The 16,777-nt window shown below is 40.8% G+C and overlaps 1 protein-coding gene across 1 annotated transcript in view; it reads right to left on the bottom strand.

Moving 5' to 3' along the window:
- Positions 1–16,777, bottom strand: part of snta1 (syntrophin, alpha 1) — a 35,858-nt gene that overhangs the window by 18,142 nt on the left and 939 nt on the right. The window contains exon 2 of the mRNA XM_080494604.1: positions 11,091–11,276. Within this exon, the coding sequence (XP_080350730.1) occupies positions 11,091–11,276 (186 nt within the window). The remainder of the gene's footprint in view (positions 1–11,090; positions 11,277–16,777) is intronic.

Below are 16,777 nucleotides of genomic sequence, written 5' to 3'. Positions count from 1 at the left end.
AACAGACTAATAATCTTCAAACTTAACTTCATTAATTCATCTCACATAAAAGAAAACGACAATAAAAGAAAGGTTGCATTTCTCAGTGTGATGTTCCTTCACAGAGCGAATTACCTGGAACACAAACAACAGTCAACTGAACCGGATGAATTAATTTGCAGTTCACTGCCATTGAAGCAAAAAAGCTTCACAAAGACTTTCATGTCGAGATAATCGTAGATCCAGTATCAGAAGGATGCTTTTATCTCTTTGCCATTATAGACGTCACTTGCAGAACAGAAGAAAGTGAACTGAGCATTGAAGGCATATATAAGTGGGAGTTAGAGACTGCAGGGAGGGTGAACATCTTAATCCGGCTTTAAGAGTAAAAAAAAAACCAACAAGGTAATAATTAATCCATCAAAAAGATAAAAGCGAGAAAGTTTAATTGGGTTATAAAGTACATGCATGACATTGGTGCAGCTCCATAAGGGGAGGCAGTAATGAAGCGGAGGTAAAAAAAAAGGCTGTTCCAATCAGGCATGAAGCCTCAGAATCTATCCTGATTGAGTTAATGTGTCTGGACTTTTACAGACATGTTTTAAAAAAAATATTTGATCACCCAGAAGAGGGGGAAAAAAACCCCAAAACAAATCTCGTTGTGAATCTGATCACATGGTCTTGTTTGCTACATGCGAGTACTAATTGTGCAATGGCTCATCAATAAATCATCCACATTTGACTTAACACTGGAATATTTCCACATGTAGATGCACACTGCAACTTGCAATTAAATTTGACAGACAGACCATATTAAGAAAAAAGAAAAAAGAGGAGAAAAAGAAAAAAAAGCATGTCTGATGCAGGACTCTAATTTGGTCTCCTAGTTATGAGAAAGTTTCTTCTGCAACAGATATGCAACACTGTTAAATAAACACGTTTTGCATACATGTTTCATTAGGTGGCGGTTAAAGTAAAAAAAACAAAAAAAAAAAAACAAAGCACAAAACTAGAGCTGCATGTCAGGAGAGTTGCTTAAAGTTAACAATGGAAGTCAGCTTGTTTTTTGTCATGGCTCTGGTTGCAGTTCACTAAACGCAACAGGTTGAATTTTACAATGAAGTGCAGTTAAGGCTTGAGAAATAGTAGTCATGCATTGTAGGCATGGAATACTGACATTAACACGGTTCAGGAAGATGCGCTCATCAGACGTTAATACCAACAAATGACTGGACAGGTAATGGCTGTGGCTCATCGGACTGCAGCAGCCTTTCCAGCTCAAACATGAGCCAGTTGCATTCAACACTCCAGCCACAATCTGTATCAGAACGCAGCAGGACCAAATTAAAAACAGCAGGTTTGAAAGCATCTAAGCCTAACTCCATTTTTGTACAACATTCTGTCAAAAATGTTGCCAGATTTGAGCAAGGCAAAAAACAAATCCACCAAAAACCTGCAGTGTAAGATTAAGAAGCAAAAAGACTACTGGGAGAAACACTTGCACACACCGAGCCTTGATGAACAGATTAGTTAATACTCGGAAACAAAAGACTATCACGTCTCTGACAGGAGAGATCCGGCTCAACCCAAATCCTAACCACCTGAGAAATTGCACCTGGAAACTGTGATTTTCTCAATTCACACTCACTCCACTGACTGTTTCTGAAGCGGTACAAAAAAAAAAAAAAGGCATGTACCACCCTCTGGGTCAACAGGACAGGTTGGAAGAGCTGTGAGCAGCTTCTTGCATACATGAGCGGTCCATTTTCACATGATTCTTACATGTGAGCAGATCGTGCTGCTGAGAAGGCTTCAGCTGTAGAAGTCGAACTACAGAGAGAACGTCACACAAAGTATGAGAAGTGCACTCAGTCTGTGCCGGCAGCATCACAGAGTCCCAGTGAGGCGCTCTTCTCCCCAAAGTCATTTTATTCCATAAATCACTCACTTAGCTATTCTTGAATCAGCACAGGAAGATAATGCTGGGGTCTATATCTCTGCTGGTCTTGCTCAAAAAGACTATAAAGTATGTATCTCCTTCTGGGGGGAGGGGGGGGGGGGGGGTTACAGTTATACAAGTTCGCCAATAGCTTGATTTGTGGATAAGAAATAGGATTTCTAGCTCTCAAAGCAGAATGTAACTCAAACTACGAGTCTGCACTCTTAGGCCTACCAAACAGCCATCATCTCTCATTAGTAGTCTGGGAATTATATGTTTATTATTATGATCAGTGCCCATGGTCTTCCTTTAGAACCAAAGCTAGAGTTGGTCGACGCGGTTTAACAGCATGCTGCTGCTGAAGGTCAGTGTACAACTTACATGAAGTACAGCGCAAATACACTCAGTCTGCCCAGCAGAGACCTTGTTGTTTGCAAAGCAGTGCCGATTGTGGAATTTATCGATTTCTGTACATGCAGGAACTGCAGGAGAGTAGCATGTGGTTCACAACACACACGGTCTGAATGGTGAATGGTGTTGACCAAACTTTTTCACCAGGCGAATAAAGTTTAATGGGAATGAGGGAGAGCCACTCGTACAAAATAGAAACATTAGGGACATTAATGTCTCTAAAATAAAAGACAATTGTTAAATATGTAAAGCAGCTTTGTTCAATCAAATAATCTGATTTAGAGAGGTAGGAGTTGGCTGCGTGCGTGTCAAATACAAATAGTGTACATATGAGGTCAGTTCTTTTTCCATAATGCTGACAAGGCGTCTTTTAGCGAACTCTGATCACAAACAAACCTTTTGAAACCTCATCTCACCTGACGAACTCCTGAAACAAACCTGCTTGTTCCTACCAGATGTTCTGGCTCTCTCCAAACAAGGAAGGTTTTTATATATATATATATATATATATATATATATATATATATATATATATATATATAAATAAAACCTTCCTTCTTAAGGAAAGAAGCTGCGAATGGAGTCGTGTGTCTTTATGCAATCTGAACTGTGTGAGAACACGTGGCTCAACAGATCTTGGCACATGTGTGACTGATGTGGCTAAAGAAAAATGAAGAGAAGGAGAACGTGCACTGTCTAGTAAAGCATTGGCTTACCATTAAAGATACAATAAATGGGACCTGACATTTACGGCAGCTTAAACCTTCCCGATTAACTGCTTGCATCTGTCCATAAACCCATATCATTTCTCAGCAAATGAAATTTAAAAATAGCCCGACATGCCAAGTATGACGCAGGCAATTAAAAAGAATGAGCGATTCAATCTGCAAACACTGTATAGAATATAGAAATAGTATGTATAACAAATTGCGGCGAAGCACCAGTATTATTTTGTTTCCTGATTTGACGAATGGCTGGCTCGAGCAAATGCTGAAATTAAGCAATACAATTGTTAATAATCATTTGCGAGTCATTACATTATAATAATTAATAATCATTTGATCATTACTGCACTAAGTTTGCATGTATTTTGTGCTCAAGCTCGTGTTCATGTGCTTGCATGCATCTTCGCTAGATGTGCTGCAACTGACTGTAATTGTTAGTAATTAAATATTAATTACAATCTGGGAAATCAATGAAGAGATTCACTTCATATTAATCTTTCAATCTAAAATGACTCATGTCAGCAGGTTTAATGTTTTTAAAAGGGATACGGTCTGATTAGTCGGCTGATTGCTTAACAGTCATGTAAACTGGAATAATGTTACAGGCGACTTAAAGCTCATTACAAATTTAAAATAAGTATATTTTTTTTAAACAGATTAATTAGGAAGTTTGAGAAAATGACCAGAAACATTGCTTTTATTTTTTTGTTTTTTTTTAACAGTTAAAATCATCAATAGTCGCCCAGAACAAAGTGAAAATTCAACTAATAGTTCATGCTTTCACACACTGTCCTGAAGGCACTAAAATTGGCAGGATGACAGAAACCAGGCGACTGGACACAGACAACAACACGTTTGGAACATATACCATCCCAGCGAGAAGCTTGGACAAGTGAAATCTCCACAGAGCTTCCACAAATAAGCCTACGTAATCCATGTGGCTGTGCACTGAATCGAAGCACAGCTACTTTAATGAAAAGGACAGGACAGAAAGAAACAGCAGTGTCCAGAAAATTCTTGGTAGAAAACACAATTCTCTCTCTCTCTCTCTCTTTTCTTCTGTCCATCACTCATCACATATACAACAAAGCACACAGGAAACCGTGTCCCGTTGGATATCTGAGTGAACTCTGCAGAAATACAGGCAGGCCGACACCAAGTTAATGCCAACAACAAACAAAATCCTAACTGCATGGATCGCGAACAACAAACTTTTTAATAGCAACATGAGCTAAATGCACTTTTTAATGGCAGCTTTCTCTCTTTTCTGGTGCCAAGTGTGAAGGGTCCCTCACTGGGGGATTTTTCAGTTATTAAAGTTTATAAAATAGAGCAGCACTGTATACTGTCTCACTGTGGCCGAATCCTTTTCCACAATAATCTCCTATCAAGTTTTCAGAAAGTTAATCATCTATCCAGGGGACTGGAGCCGACCCCACCTGACTGTGGGTGAAGGCAGGGTACAGCCAGGTCATCATTGACCGTCACACACACTCACATCCACACCGGTGTACAAGTTAAAGATACCAGTGAATGACAAATTCTTGCTTTTGGACTGAAAAAGGAAGTACAAAAGTTAAAAGTTGACAAAATCCACTCATGCAGAAGGAGAATATGTAAACTCCACATATAACCCCCCCATTAATTGTTAATGAATTCCTAATTAGCATAAGTATAGAATGTCAACATTTCTTCCTCTGGCCAAGGCTAAGGCATTGATTCCATCACTTCCTGCTGAAAATCGTAGGGTTTTCCATTTCTGTTGGCTGCACAGATGACAACATTTTGAGAATGTTTGCAGTACACCTGGAAACACTGACAACCTTGAATATCCTGTTATATTATTTAAATGTGTCTCCACTGATCCAGGAAATATAAATGTACACTCTGTTAAATTAAAAAGCGTGTCCAGCACACTGGAATCTGTCTGCATAAACTTTATAGACTCCAACTGTAAGGTGCATGTTTCAGTGCAATTTGCAAAGTGACGGTGAGGAGGGCATTTTATAAAAGTATGCACTCTGGGAACCGTTTTGAAAATGTACCGTTTTCACTTGAAAACCTGATATGAAAAGGGACTAAAACTGTTCATTCATAAAGGTAGATGGACGGTCCAATCGTTCATCAGTAGCACAAAATGCCACAAACACTAATGCAAAATGTATTTTACATGTTCCTTTCTTTTATTTCGTGTTTGCCCGACTGCAGTATTCCATTCGGCATGAATACCACCGGCTCGGCCTTGAGGTTCGACAGTGTTCACTAAAACAATGATGAGAGCACGTGGTGTAAGGTTCAGGAATGGAACACTTTTAAGGAAAGTTCAAGATGACTTTTGTGATCTTTCCACATTGTTTTCAAGAGTTTGCCATTTGTTGCATTCGCTGATGTCCATCACTGCAGCTGAGGAGGTGCTACATTCTTGTCCTGCACAACAAAACATGGCGTACCACTGTGACTCCTGGGATACAAACACAACACTCAGATATATACACACAAGGGGATCTCTCTCTCTCTCTCTCTCTCTCTCACTCTCTCTCAGACTGACTTCCACATTCCCCCATTACCTCAGTGTCCTGACCTGTCCTCTGCAGCCTATTTATTCCCCTTCCTCTCTGTTTAACAAAGCGTGCCTGTACATTTTCATGCGAGCCTTATGTATGTATACCGTGTTGCTGTACGCTTTCTTTGTGTGAGCACTTCTGTTGCAGACATCGGTTGCCCAGGGAACAGCCCTGCCATTGAACTATCCCTACCCCCCCACCCTTTCTTTCACACAAGCACACACCCTTTAAAAGCTCTGTGCAGAGACCATGTGTGTACATAATGTAGTGGAATGTGCCCGGTCTTGGCGGGAGAGCTGGTTGAAGTGATGGATGTGTTTGCAGCGAGACTCCGAATTAAAATAGGGTAGAAACACAGCGGGCGAGTTGGAGACCCGTAATATATATTGACACCCATTTAGCTGTCAAATATGACCGTTCTCGCTTCAATGTGAGCCCTTTGTGCACATTCGTAGACTTTACGTAACGTCTAATTGTTTCCACTGTGGTTGCATTTTACAACACTAATACAATCTTACCGTTTTAGTCACATCGGTCACTGTGAAAAAAAAAAAGTTTCTTATTGCTTATTTTTCTCTGCACATATAGGGACATCCCCTATATGTGATGCAGCAAAAAACACAAAATACATGCAAGCATGTGCAAAATGAATATCGTCACACAGACACACGTACAAAGACACACAATCAGGCTATAAATGTCGCTCGGAGGAAATGAAGGCAGCTGTGCTTTTATGGTTTCATCTGGTGTGTTATATTTATCTGACCCTCCCGTCGCCTCTCTCTCTCTCTCTCTCTCTCTCGCTCTCTCTCATACACACACATACACAGATTATTCCATCAGGTGAAGGATAAAGTTTCTTTTCAAACAGATTGACTATGCACGGCTTTGTATCTACAGCTTGAGGTTTTACACACACGTGCACCGTGCCCAGTGTGGCCTCCTCAAACCAGATCATTTATTGATAATCAATAAACTGAACAATGGAAACAGTATTTCCAGCTGTGCCACATAAGTTTAATATTTTTTTGTTTTTCTTCAAGGCCTATGAAATAACAAACTATACACTGACTTAGTTTTCAGTTTGTGTCTGTGTGTTACTTTAAATGATTGTTTTAAAATGCGACAAATAATTGACCGATTTCATCACAGGCCCGATGACTCCAAACTTTGCATTGAATAGAAATAATGATGCACTTTCATGAGGTGAAATTCAAAAATGAAGTTATTTATATAATGTGTTCAGCCGATCAGTCACACACACACATTCTTTGAAACACCAGTGGTTGAAGGCCGATGATGCAAAGTGCTCACACACCACTGGGTGCAACTTGGGATTCAGTGGTGTGTGAGCCACTCAACGATACTGTGACACATGGACATGGCGGGATGGGAGAATCGAACCACCGACTTTGGGATTGAAAGATGAACCGCTGGCCTCCCACTGGGGGGGGGGGGGGGTCTCTTCTACATCAACAGCAGCTCCAACTGGCAGGATGGTAGGATGCACATTAAGTACAGTTTCCTCCTGAAAATGTCTTTTCGATTTTAAGTGTTCTTCTGAAAATATTGATCAAACAGCAGTCATACATTATTTCAGTGGGGTGTTTCCTATTTTTAATCACATGTGCAAACACTGGCGAGGACAATCTTTTAGTCGCTACACTCTCTGAAAATACTCTTCACCTTGATTAAGTTAAGAGGCTGAACTCGGCATAAATACCTTGTGTGTCACTGCGACAATGAAAACATTGTTCATCTGAATAGGCAGAAATCGGTTTAATGCAAACTATAGATTCACTTGATTTAAAAAGGGTAAGAATTGAAAAAAGAAGAAAGCTTCCCACAAGCACAGAACGCCAACAAGGCTTCTGACACGTCTTATTTAAACATTGTGAAAGTGCTTATCTGACCATTGCAAGTATGACTGTTCACATATTCTTGATATTTGAATGTGATAGAGGCAGTTTTTTCTTTGATCTCACTCAAGGCCATTTCTGTTACGAATTTCACAGCGCGAAGAAAACTGCCGTGAGCACAGCAGTGGCGGCTGTTGTTTGCTGTGCACATGTAAGAAAGGCCGCTACCCTGACCTTTAACACTGTAGTGGTTCCAAGGAGGCGTTTGTTTCTGAGAATCTTGACAAAATGCCAGAACCAAAATAAATGTGCTTGAACTTCATGTCATGTGTATTTACAAGAATTTTTTTATTTATTTATTATTTTAGGATGTGCAAACAGCCCTCAAAATCAAACTGGAATCTTAAAAAGCTGCAGCTGGAAATGTCGACTTAAAACTCTCATTTGGTTATTTCTACTATTCCCTAAAAATACTGGAGAGCCTTTCACACAGCAGATGTGCATCTTGCAGCCATGCTGTCCCCAGGTCAGGCAGACACACACAAACACAGGGATCTCATCTCAGAACATCAAAAAAAAGGATATTTTTTTTAAAAAGTGCACACACACACACACACACACACACACACACACACACACACACACACACACACACACACACACACACACACACACACACACACACACACACACACACACACACACACACACACACACACACACACACACACACACACACACAAATACAGACAAACACAGACTCGGCACTCTCCTGTCAGTGAGCCTCCGAGCCTCTTTCGTCTCCTCACTCCTCTATCAGGACCTCGAGGGGGGAGAGGAAACCCATGAAATGATTCCTGACATGACGGATCACAGAGCAGAGCTGGTTGAGCCGTCTGATATCAACACTTTTCTGCCTGACTGTGGACAACTAAGAGGGGGGGGGGGGGTGGATTCGTAATGATTTCCCCTGGCTGCAGCTCTCCAGACGTATCTGCTAACTGAAGTTACTGACGCCGGCCCACGGTGTGAGTTACGCCGTAAAAATGCTGTGACAAGGAAAACAGGAAACTCTTCATCTTCATACTGCGTACCTAAAGTATTTAAAGTTACATTTTAGGCTTGGAAAAAGATAACAACAAAAACTGTTTTTTAAGTCTTGAAGAAGTTTTTTTCTGTGGAGTTCTGAGGTTTTCACACAATTCGACAGCATCTATGACTTCAAGGGAGTTTGACTCACACCAGTGAAAATAGCCTGTTTACATTCAGTGGGTATATTTTATAAAACACATGCTATGACACAAATAGAATTTGTCAGTTGAGAGAAAACATAATAAAAACAAAACAACAGAGTCGACTTCTGTGGCTCTGTATGGGTGCTGAAAGCCAAGAACGACACTAAAATTTGTTCTGTTGGTTTGATGTGATGAACTAGATGAGAATCAAAAAATGTCTGATTATTATGTGTTTTAAAAGGAATAATAGAATACATTTAATTGAGTCATTTATTTTCTGAAATTTCATTTAGTGTGTTTAACTCTCTAACAAAAGTCTTTGCATTCAAACCCACAAGAACATTAACTTCTATGTCATCATGTAGATTTTCGACTTTGGTTATTTTCTAATCAATACCAAATATACTAGTTGGTTAAAGCAGTTGTTTTCTTCATTTACAAGGCTACTTAACTATCATATAGCCACTCGCCACTAGTTGGGGTGACAAATCTGTCAGACAGCAAATCCCACTTTGCAGTACTTCTCTCATAGATTGAACTTTTCAAATGGTAAAAAAAAACAAAAAACTGGAAAGTTGGTGAGACTTTCTGTCACAAACCTAGCTTGGCAGTATGTTCTCATGTAGAAGAAATCAAAGAAACACTGGTACTTAGTCACTCGACTGGGCTAACGTGCAACAATCAAGTCAAGAATTCCATGAAAAGACAGCTAATGTGGCTATCAGGGCTAAATAGCATATTTGATTTAATTCACGCGAAGACACTGTGATCCCCGGAAGATCCCCGATGCTCATCACAAAAGTGACTTTGCAAGATACACTTCACTTGCCTTTGAAGGAAAGAGTTTCGGGATGTGACTGCAATATAAGAATCCCAGTTGCCCAATCGAAATTGAAATTTTCATTCAGTCAGCAGAGAAAGTAGTTGCCAAGAAAGCTAATGAGAGAAAATCCCAGCTAACAATGAGAGATACTCAGTATGGACCTTGGACGAAGCGCATGTCCATCACACGCCTGAAAGAAGAGAGACAACGGCTTACACACGTTCCCAAACATGCAGACTTCACATACAAAAGCCTCAGAAACCAATCCATGTCCTCTCACGGTGAAGCCAGAGCAGTACTACACCCCCTGAGCCACCTGAAAAAATACCATGCACTGTGGGAGGGTGCATACAGAGCATGATAGGTCAAGTTAAAATACTTGCAAAAGTGAGAATACAGGTGGCAATAGAGACTGGAAGACATAACATCCACTGCAGTTTATATATTTGCCGGTAAACAAAGACGATCTTTTGTAGACACAATAGGCTCCGGTCGCAGATTAAATCATGACAGATTCCTCTATCCAGTGACGGAACAAATCTTATCCGCAGCACGAAACCACAGAGCTACTTTAACAGGCAGTTGAACTCAATTCTCCGGCTGCAGACGCCGCGCATCTATGTGGGGTCGACAAATTGGTTTAGGGCAATCTTTTAGCAAGAGGAACCGTTTTAATCCTTTTCATCTCTGAACCCAATTACAGATCCAAACCCGAGTTTCACCTTGTTGTTTCACACCTGCTGGTAGACTCACACACACCCATCCAGGCGTGATCACACCCGCTAAATGACTCATTTGTCGAAATTAGACAGAAAAGAACGGTCAGATTCTGAACAATTTGATCTGGCAGTTGGAATGAGTGAGAGCAGAAAATAAAGATAAAAAAAAAAAACACCTGCTGACTCCATTTAAACACCTTTGCATGCACGCTGGGTCTTACTCCAGATTCTCTAAAAGCTCCATGTCCCGACATGAACTCAACTTCCCATCGGTGTCAAAAGATGTTTGATGTTTTGGAAGAGCGCTCATTAACATGCTGAGATGCTGAGAGGTGTAGGTCCACAATATTCTTGAATTTCGAGTCTTTGGTTTCTTCTTTTCTTGCAGTTTCAGTTCAACTCATTATTTGGATGTTTCTAAGGAGGTCTGATCAAAGTTCGGACTTAATGGACTGTCTCTCTCAGTTCATCACACATCGCCTCCGAGAAGAAAAAAAAAAATCAAACAGGGGCTGAGAGATGCATCAAAATAAATCAACGTATCAAATGTTCCCATCATTTTTCCGTCTATGTGTCCATTGGAAGCAATGGAGCGCAGACAGTGAAGGTGATTTCACTACACCATGCAGAACGAGTATTTCCGTCCTCACCTGCTCTCGGGATGATATTGCTGAGAAATGCACACAAAGCTGTGTTTTTAACCATGCGACACACACAATAAAACATGCTTTGCAAAGGTGCCTCTGAGTCATTCCCGACATTTTGCTTAATAGAAAGAAAAGGTTGGATTGCACACACGTAGAAAAGATTATGGTGTGATCTGGAAGACATCTTACCTTCAAGGATGACCTCTTTGCCCGTTTTTTTCAGCGCCTGCACGGCTTCATCGTGTGTGGCCTCCCTCAAGTCATAGCCATTGACGGACAATATAGCATCGCCAACGTAAAGTGCCTCAGTCTGGTCAGCAGCCAGCCCCTTGAAGATTTTGGAAATGAGGATCGGCATCTTATTTTCTTTGCCACCTGCGAACACAAAAGAAACGGTATCGTGTTAACCTTGTTGACGTCTTTATCAGCTTGTTGTGTCAAAGAGTTCAGAACGTGCCTACAGGTAGTCCCTCCCCAACGGCGCTGCCGTAACACGAAACATTTCACCACTAATGATGTCCACAAATGAGCTTAGAATGAGTGCTAATTCCTGCTTGCAACAGCCATAACAGTTACAACTGTATGTTCCAGCAGTGCCGTTTTACAAGCAGATTTAAATTCTGTGTAAATGCAGCGCTGGGTGAGAATTGCCATTACTTTTACTGCGACTCCACATCAGTACGTTGAGAGTGTGTGAGTCACTCCACTAAAAAAAAAGAAAAAGTGGACAGTTAGTAGCTCGAACTGTAAACACAAAACCGCATCCCACGCTTTCTTTTTTTTTTTTTTTTAACTCCCGGCCGAAGATCTCTTCTTCAAATGTAAGCTCTAAATCAACTCCAATCTCCTGAACTGCCATTAAAAGAGCATATAAGGACAAACACAGAGCGTTTGTGTCGCTTTCTCTCTCTCTCTCGTTAAATGAAGGTCAGTGAGTAAGCTGATGGATCTGCCTCTTGCTGTGGGCTTTCACCCTTCATGAGAAATATCACTGTTAATATCAGCTGGCAGTTGGACTCCAGCCTTCAGGCGAGAGAGAAATTATCTAAAAGAGGATTACATTTAATTAACATTAAATACATCTTCCACAGGGTGTTTTTACTGAGTGATCTCTTTGGATTTAACTCATGTCTCCATCTTTGGAGGCTACAGTCTTGTACTCCACACTATCAAGGCTTAACTGGCACTCTGGTGCTATGCTATTCAATCACACATAGTTTCAGAGAGTTTTATGAAGCATGACTTTTAGAAACAGGGATTTATCACCTGCTTGACCACCACAGATGACCATTTGCTGCACGACTGAGTATCAGAAATGACCCAGTCCCCCCTTCCTCGAGTTACTGAGGTCCCAAATCAGGATTTCACAAGAATCCTAATGTGAAGGTAAATAGAAATATTATTAGATTGATTAGCAAAAGTTGTAGCATGAGTTAAAGCTTCAACTACGAGAAAACCTCTACCAATTCCCACTCAAACACTTGTTGAATGACAAGTTTGCATGCTGAAGCCAAACAAATGCCACTTTGTCACCAACTTAATATCAATTTTATGAGCTTTTATATGAATACAATTCCAAATCTTACAGGGTGCATGAGCCCTTCATAGTATAGTTAAAAAGTTAAGTCCAGATATATAGTTTTGACTATTCAACTTGAACTTTATCACTTGTGGATGCATCGGTTTGTAGTAAGTAACACTCTCTTAAACTACAAATTAGCTGCTCCAGTAACATTTGTTTATGCTTAAAATACTGTACTGTGCTAAAAAAAAAAAAAAAAAAAAAAAAATCCCATAATTTTAAAACACAGGACAGCTCGGTTGATGAGTAAGTATCAAGCGATCTGTGAAAAAAGCAGACTAAATGGAGGTGACACAGTAACAGGAACAACATGTACCAGGGTGCTTGTATAAACCGCTGTGAGGTAAATTAAGCACAAACTTAACATATCGCATCATATTGCCAAAGTGACAGCTTGGAAAAAAAACAAAACATTATGAGGGTTAAGATGACAGCAACTCAAACTAAGAAAAAGCTGTCACTTTTTAACAGGAAACTATCAATATGAGGCTTTAAATGTCAGTTTCAACCGTCTGGTGACAATCGAACTGTCCACTCACCCAAGCATTCCCTGCTGGTTTGAATATTAGAGCCGAATACCATCGAGTCACAAGTTGCTTAACTTTGATGCTACCTTTGTCCCCAGCTTGCGCTACAATAACTGTCCTGAGTTACACTGCTGTGTAATCTCTGTTTACCGCATAAGAACAACACAGTCCTAATGCCATCACATAAACAGACGACTTAACTGAACCAGCTATATGAGAATTTAAAACCTTGAGCACAAGGCATTAACATTTATCGAGGATTGGTTAGATTGTGCAACCAATCTTCAATATGTAACTGAATCAGTGCCTGACGTTTGTTAAATATTAAAACTTTGGAAATTGTGATCCAATGAAAAGTAACTGCAGCTGGAAAATAAAGCAAAGACACACTCCAAAGTCTCTGGTTTAAATCCGGGGTTTGTGGGCTTTTCTGTGCATGTTCTCCCTGTGGTTTACTCCCATAGTTCAAAAGCACGTGTTTGAAGTTGATTGTTGGTCACTCTTCCTTGCTCGTAGGTGTGAATGTGATGGATGTGGTGAACTGTCCAGGGTGCACCTTCGCTTTCAATCAACTGTTAACTGAACTGAATTAAAAACTAACTAAACACCTGAAGAATTACTAGCCTTGTCCAGATATGATCAATAACCATTAAGCTTCATGGCAGCTGACACAGGCTTGGCTTATTTCCTGCAATAAAAGCCTTCCTCAATGCACACTTTTCACAACAGTTCAATTTTCCTTTGTACTTTGTATGTTTGATTCATTTTAAAGGAAAAATATTCAACGTACGGCATATGACTCAAATCTGCAACAAAAGGAGAAAAATACATGAAGTCATTAGAAGTCCATAATAGGGCTGCACAGTCATTTAGTGATTCGAACTGCTGCCTCATTTGGGGGCTTCTCTGTGTGGGGTTTGCAAGTTCTTTAAGTGGGTCGAAGGTCATTTATGGGCACTCCTCCCACTGTCAAACATGCATTTGAATTCAACTAGTGACTGTAAACTTCCTAAGGATGATGTGATCCGCCCGTACTTGCTGGGATTGGGACTGGCTTCAGTTGGATAAAACACCACAGTAGATGAACGACGGATACGTGTGTATATGTTGACAAACAGTTCTATCTGCCTTTAGAATAGCCAAAGATGGTGATTATCTGCAACAATGAGAATCGACATTTTCCCCACTTTTCCACGTTCCAGACTTTATTTCTACGGCTCCCCCTCTTGTCTGACTTTTGAGTTTCACTCCAAAATACCCCTTATTGATGTGACATCTGAACACCTGTGCTATATTGAAGTGAAATCAGTAATCAAAGTGCCGATCACTCCTACACAGACTTCCCATTCCTACCAGACCCACTTTAGCTTTTCACGTCAAACACAAATCGGGACTTTTCAGCTGGCGGCGTGTCGCTCCGCTGACAGGTGGGTGGGCAGTGATAGGGCTTGGGGTTGAGGCAGGTAAATGAAAGGTAACAGTACACCGACGTGTGCCTAATTAGGCAATTTTGTGCAAACGTGTTCGCGGCGATAATGCTGCTTTCAAATAATTCAGCATCATCAGCATTTTGCCTCATCAAACTTGATCTGCTGAGCTGCAAACAGCCCTAATAAGCAGACAACTGGAAATAGATGACACTTTCAAAATATGCATTACAGGTCATTTGCATATGTTCATTTGCATGTATTTATCTACTCATGGTGTGGACATGCATACATAACCAGATACATATATTTATACTTTACCTTCGCATCTGCATCATAGTTAAGTTACTTAAATGTCACGTCTTAACAAGCATCACAAGAGTGAATTACAAGTGTAACAAATTATTTCAGCATGTGTTTTTCCGTGACAAGTCATTCATTTATCTCTGTAAAGCTCTGTTAATGTTACTGCGGTGAACAAGTTCCTAAGTGGTTCGGGTAAAAGTGCACGTCTGCAGAAGCATGCTCCCTCTCACTTCGACCAGTGGGCCCGTCGAGAGACCTGGAGTCTAGCTCCCTCGCCTCCCCTCTTAAATTTAGACATGCGAGTAAAGGTTGCCTCAAAGCTCTTCGGCGAGCTGGGGTGGGCTCCCTAAAATTAACACCGGCGGAGTACTCCACTCCCAGCCACATAGCTTTCATCTTTGGCCAATGACAACTGACTGCAGTAGGCTCTTCCTCTCAGCTGTTCCCAATGTGGTGTCGGCTCGTCCTCACCAAGTTCTGCACTGTTCTTTCATTTACTGCGTGCCTCTTTCAGCAACACTTTTTAGTCTTCTGTTCACAAAAATTGACCTTTTATCTATATTTTCTTCTTCCGTGTCCTGTTTGTTCAAATCTGCGATCTTAACCCCAGTGCCGTTGTCATTACTTTGCCGTGTCACGAGGTTCCTCTCTGCCTATGAACGACCAGCATCACAACACTGCCGAGCCGACGGGCTGCCAGCTATGATTTTGTTTTAATAACATGCTGTCTGATTTTCAAAACCACCCATTTCTACAGAGATGGACATTGCATTTATGTCATTAGGACACGGCTTTGTTTTGTTGTCGGCGGAAGTGGTGGGGGGGAACTAAAATTAACATGTCACCAGCAGCTAAAATGACAAGCCGTCTATGTGACGTGACAAGGGTGAGGGTTTACAATTATCCATCAAATCGACCTGCACGACAGCCAGAGGAAAAGTGACTACCTGTGAATACAAACCTGCAGGAGAAGGAGGAGGAGGAGAAGGAGGCTTTACCTCACGGATACAAGTTCAAACACATCCTGAACATACATATCAGCATGTGGATCCATTATTTATCGCCTCCTTTGCAGGCTTCATGTTTGTTGTGTTAGTGCAAACATCACCATGGAGGAAAATCTGAACTTTGGGATTATAACGCTCAAGTCCAGTTAAAAAGGTGCGACATGCCATATATTATTTACATTTAATTTATCCACAAGTAATACTCAAGATTCAGACAGAATAACAGCCATGAAGTCATTATAAAGACAAGTCTGATGTCACGCTGGTTTCAAAGTCAGAAAGTTTTCCAACTTGCTGGAACGCATTCAGTCTTGCAATACAAGTTTGCACCACAAGATGGTGTGTTGAGTTGGTCCAAAAGAGCAGCTGAGAAAAGTTAGCAGAACTACAGCTGAAACATTTGGCTGCTGTATGGTGGGGCTTCTTTAAGGAGAACAACAAAGTATTGAAGTGACCAATACATCCAAATTGGGATTGCCAAATAAAGACACGAACTGCAACAAAAAGCAACAAGCGAACCAGTTTTGCAGAAAGAGACAAACAAATCTTCCTGATCCATGCGAGTTCAACAACGCTATAAACTTGACCTTTTTTTTCTTTGACTACCTCCGAGACATCAAATCAACATATTTCTCCAACCGCACAAACAATTGTACCTTCCCAGCGCTCAGCCTCCCCAGATTTTTTTTCTTCACACTGAGATTGCTGCTGAGATAGTATCCTGATGCTGCAGGTCGTGGAAACGGGACACGGAAGCGGGTTTTATCAGTTGCTGCAGGACACCAGGCAGGTATGTAAGCCTGACTTGTAAGATACAGAGGGGTCGCCACATTTTCCCATGGAGGGGTTATAGGGGCAGCAAAGGGGTGCCCTTTGTGGGACACGACATGTATTTGAGCTGCTTCTCTTTGATTATTCAAAGGCAAAAAACACAATCAGGAAAGAAAATGTGGAAAGATTACAGTGAGATAACATTTATGCTCAACGTGTAGGAATAGAGAGAGATTATAGAGATCAATGTAAAGTA

Source organism: Blennius ocellaris (assembly GCF_963422515.1).
Source record: "Blennius ocellaris genome assembly, chromosome: 4".
Lineage (NCBI taxonomy): Eukaryota > Metazoa > Chordata > Actinopteri > Blenniiformes > Blenniidae > Blennius > Blennius ocellaris.
The sequence above is the reverse complement of the archived record's forward strand: the minus strand, read 5'-3'. Positions and strand labels throughout refer to the sequence as shown.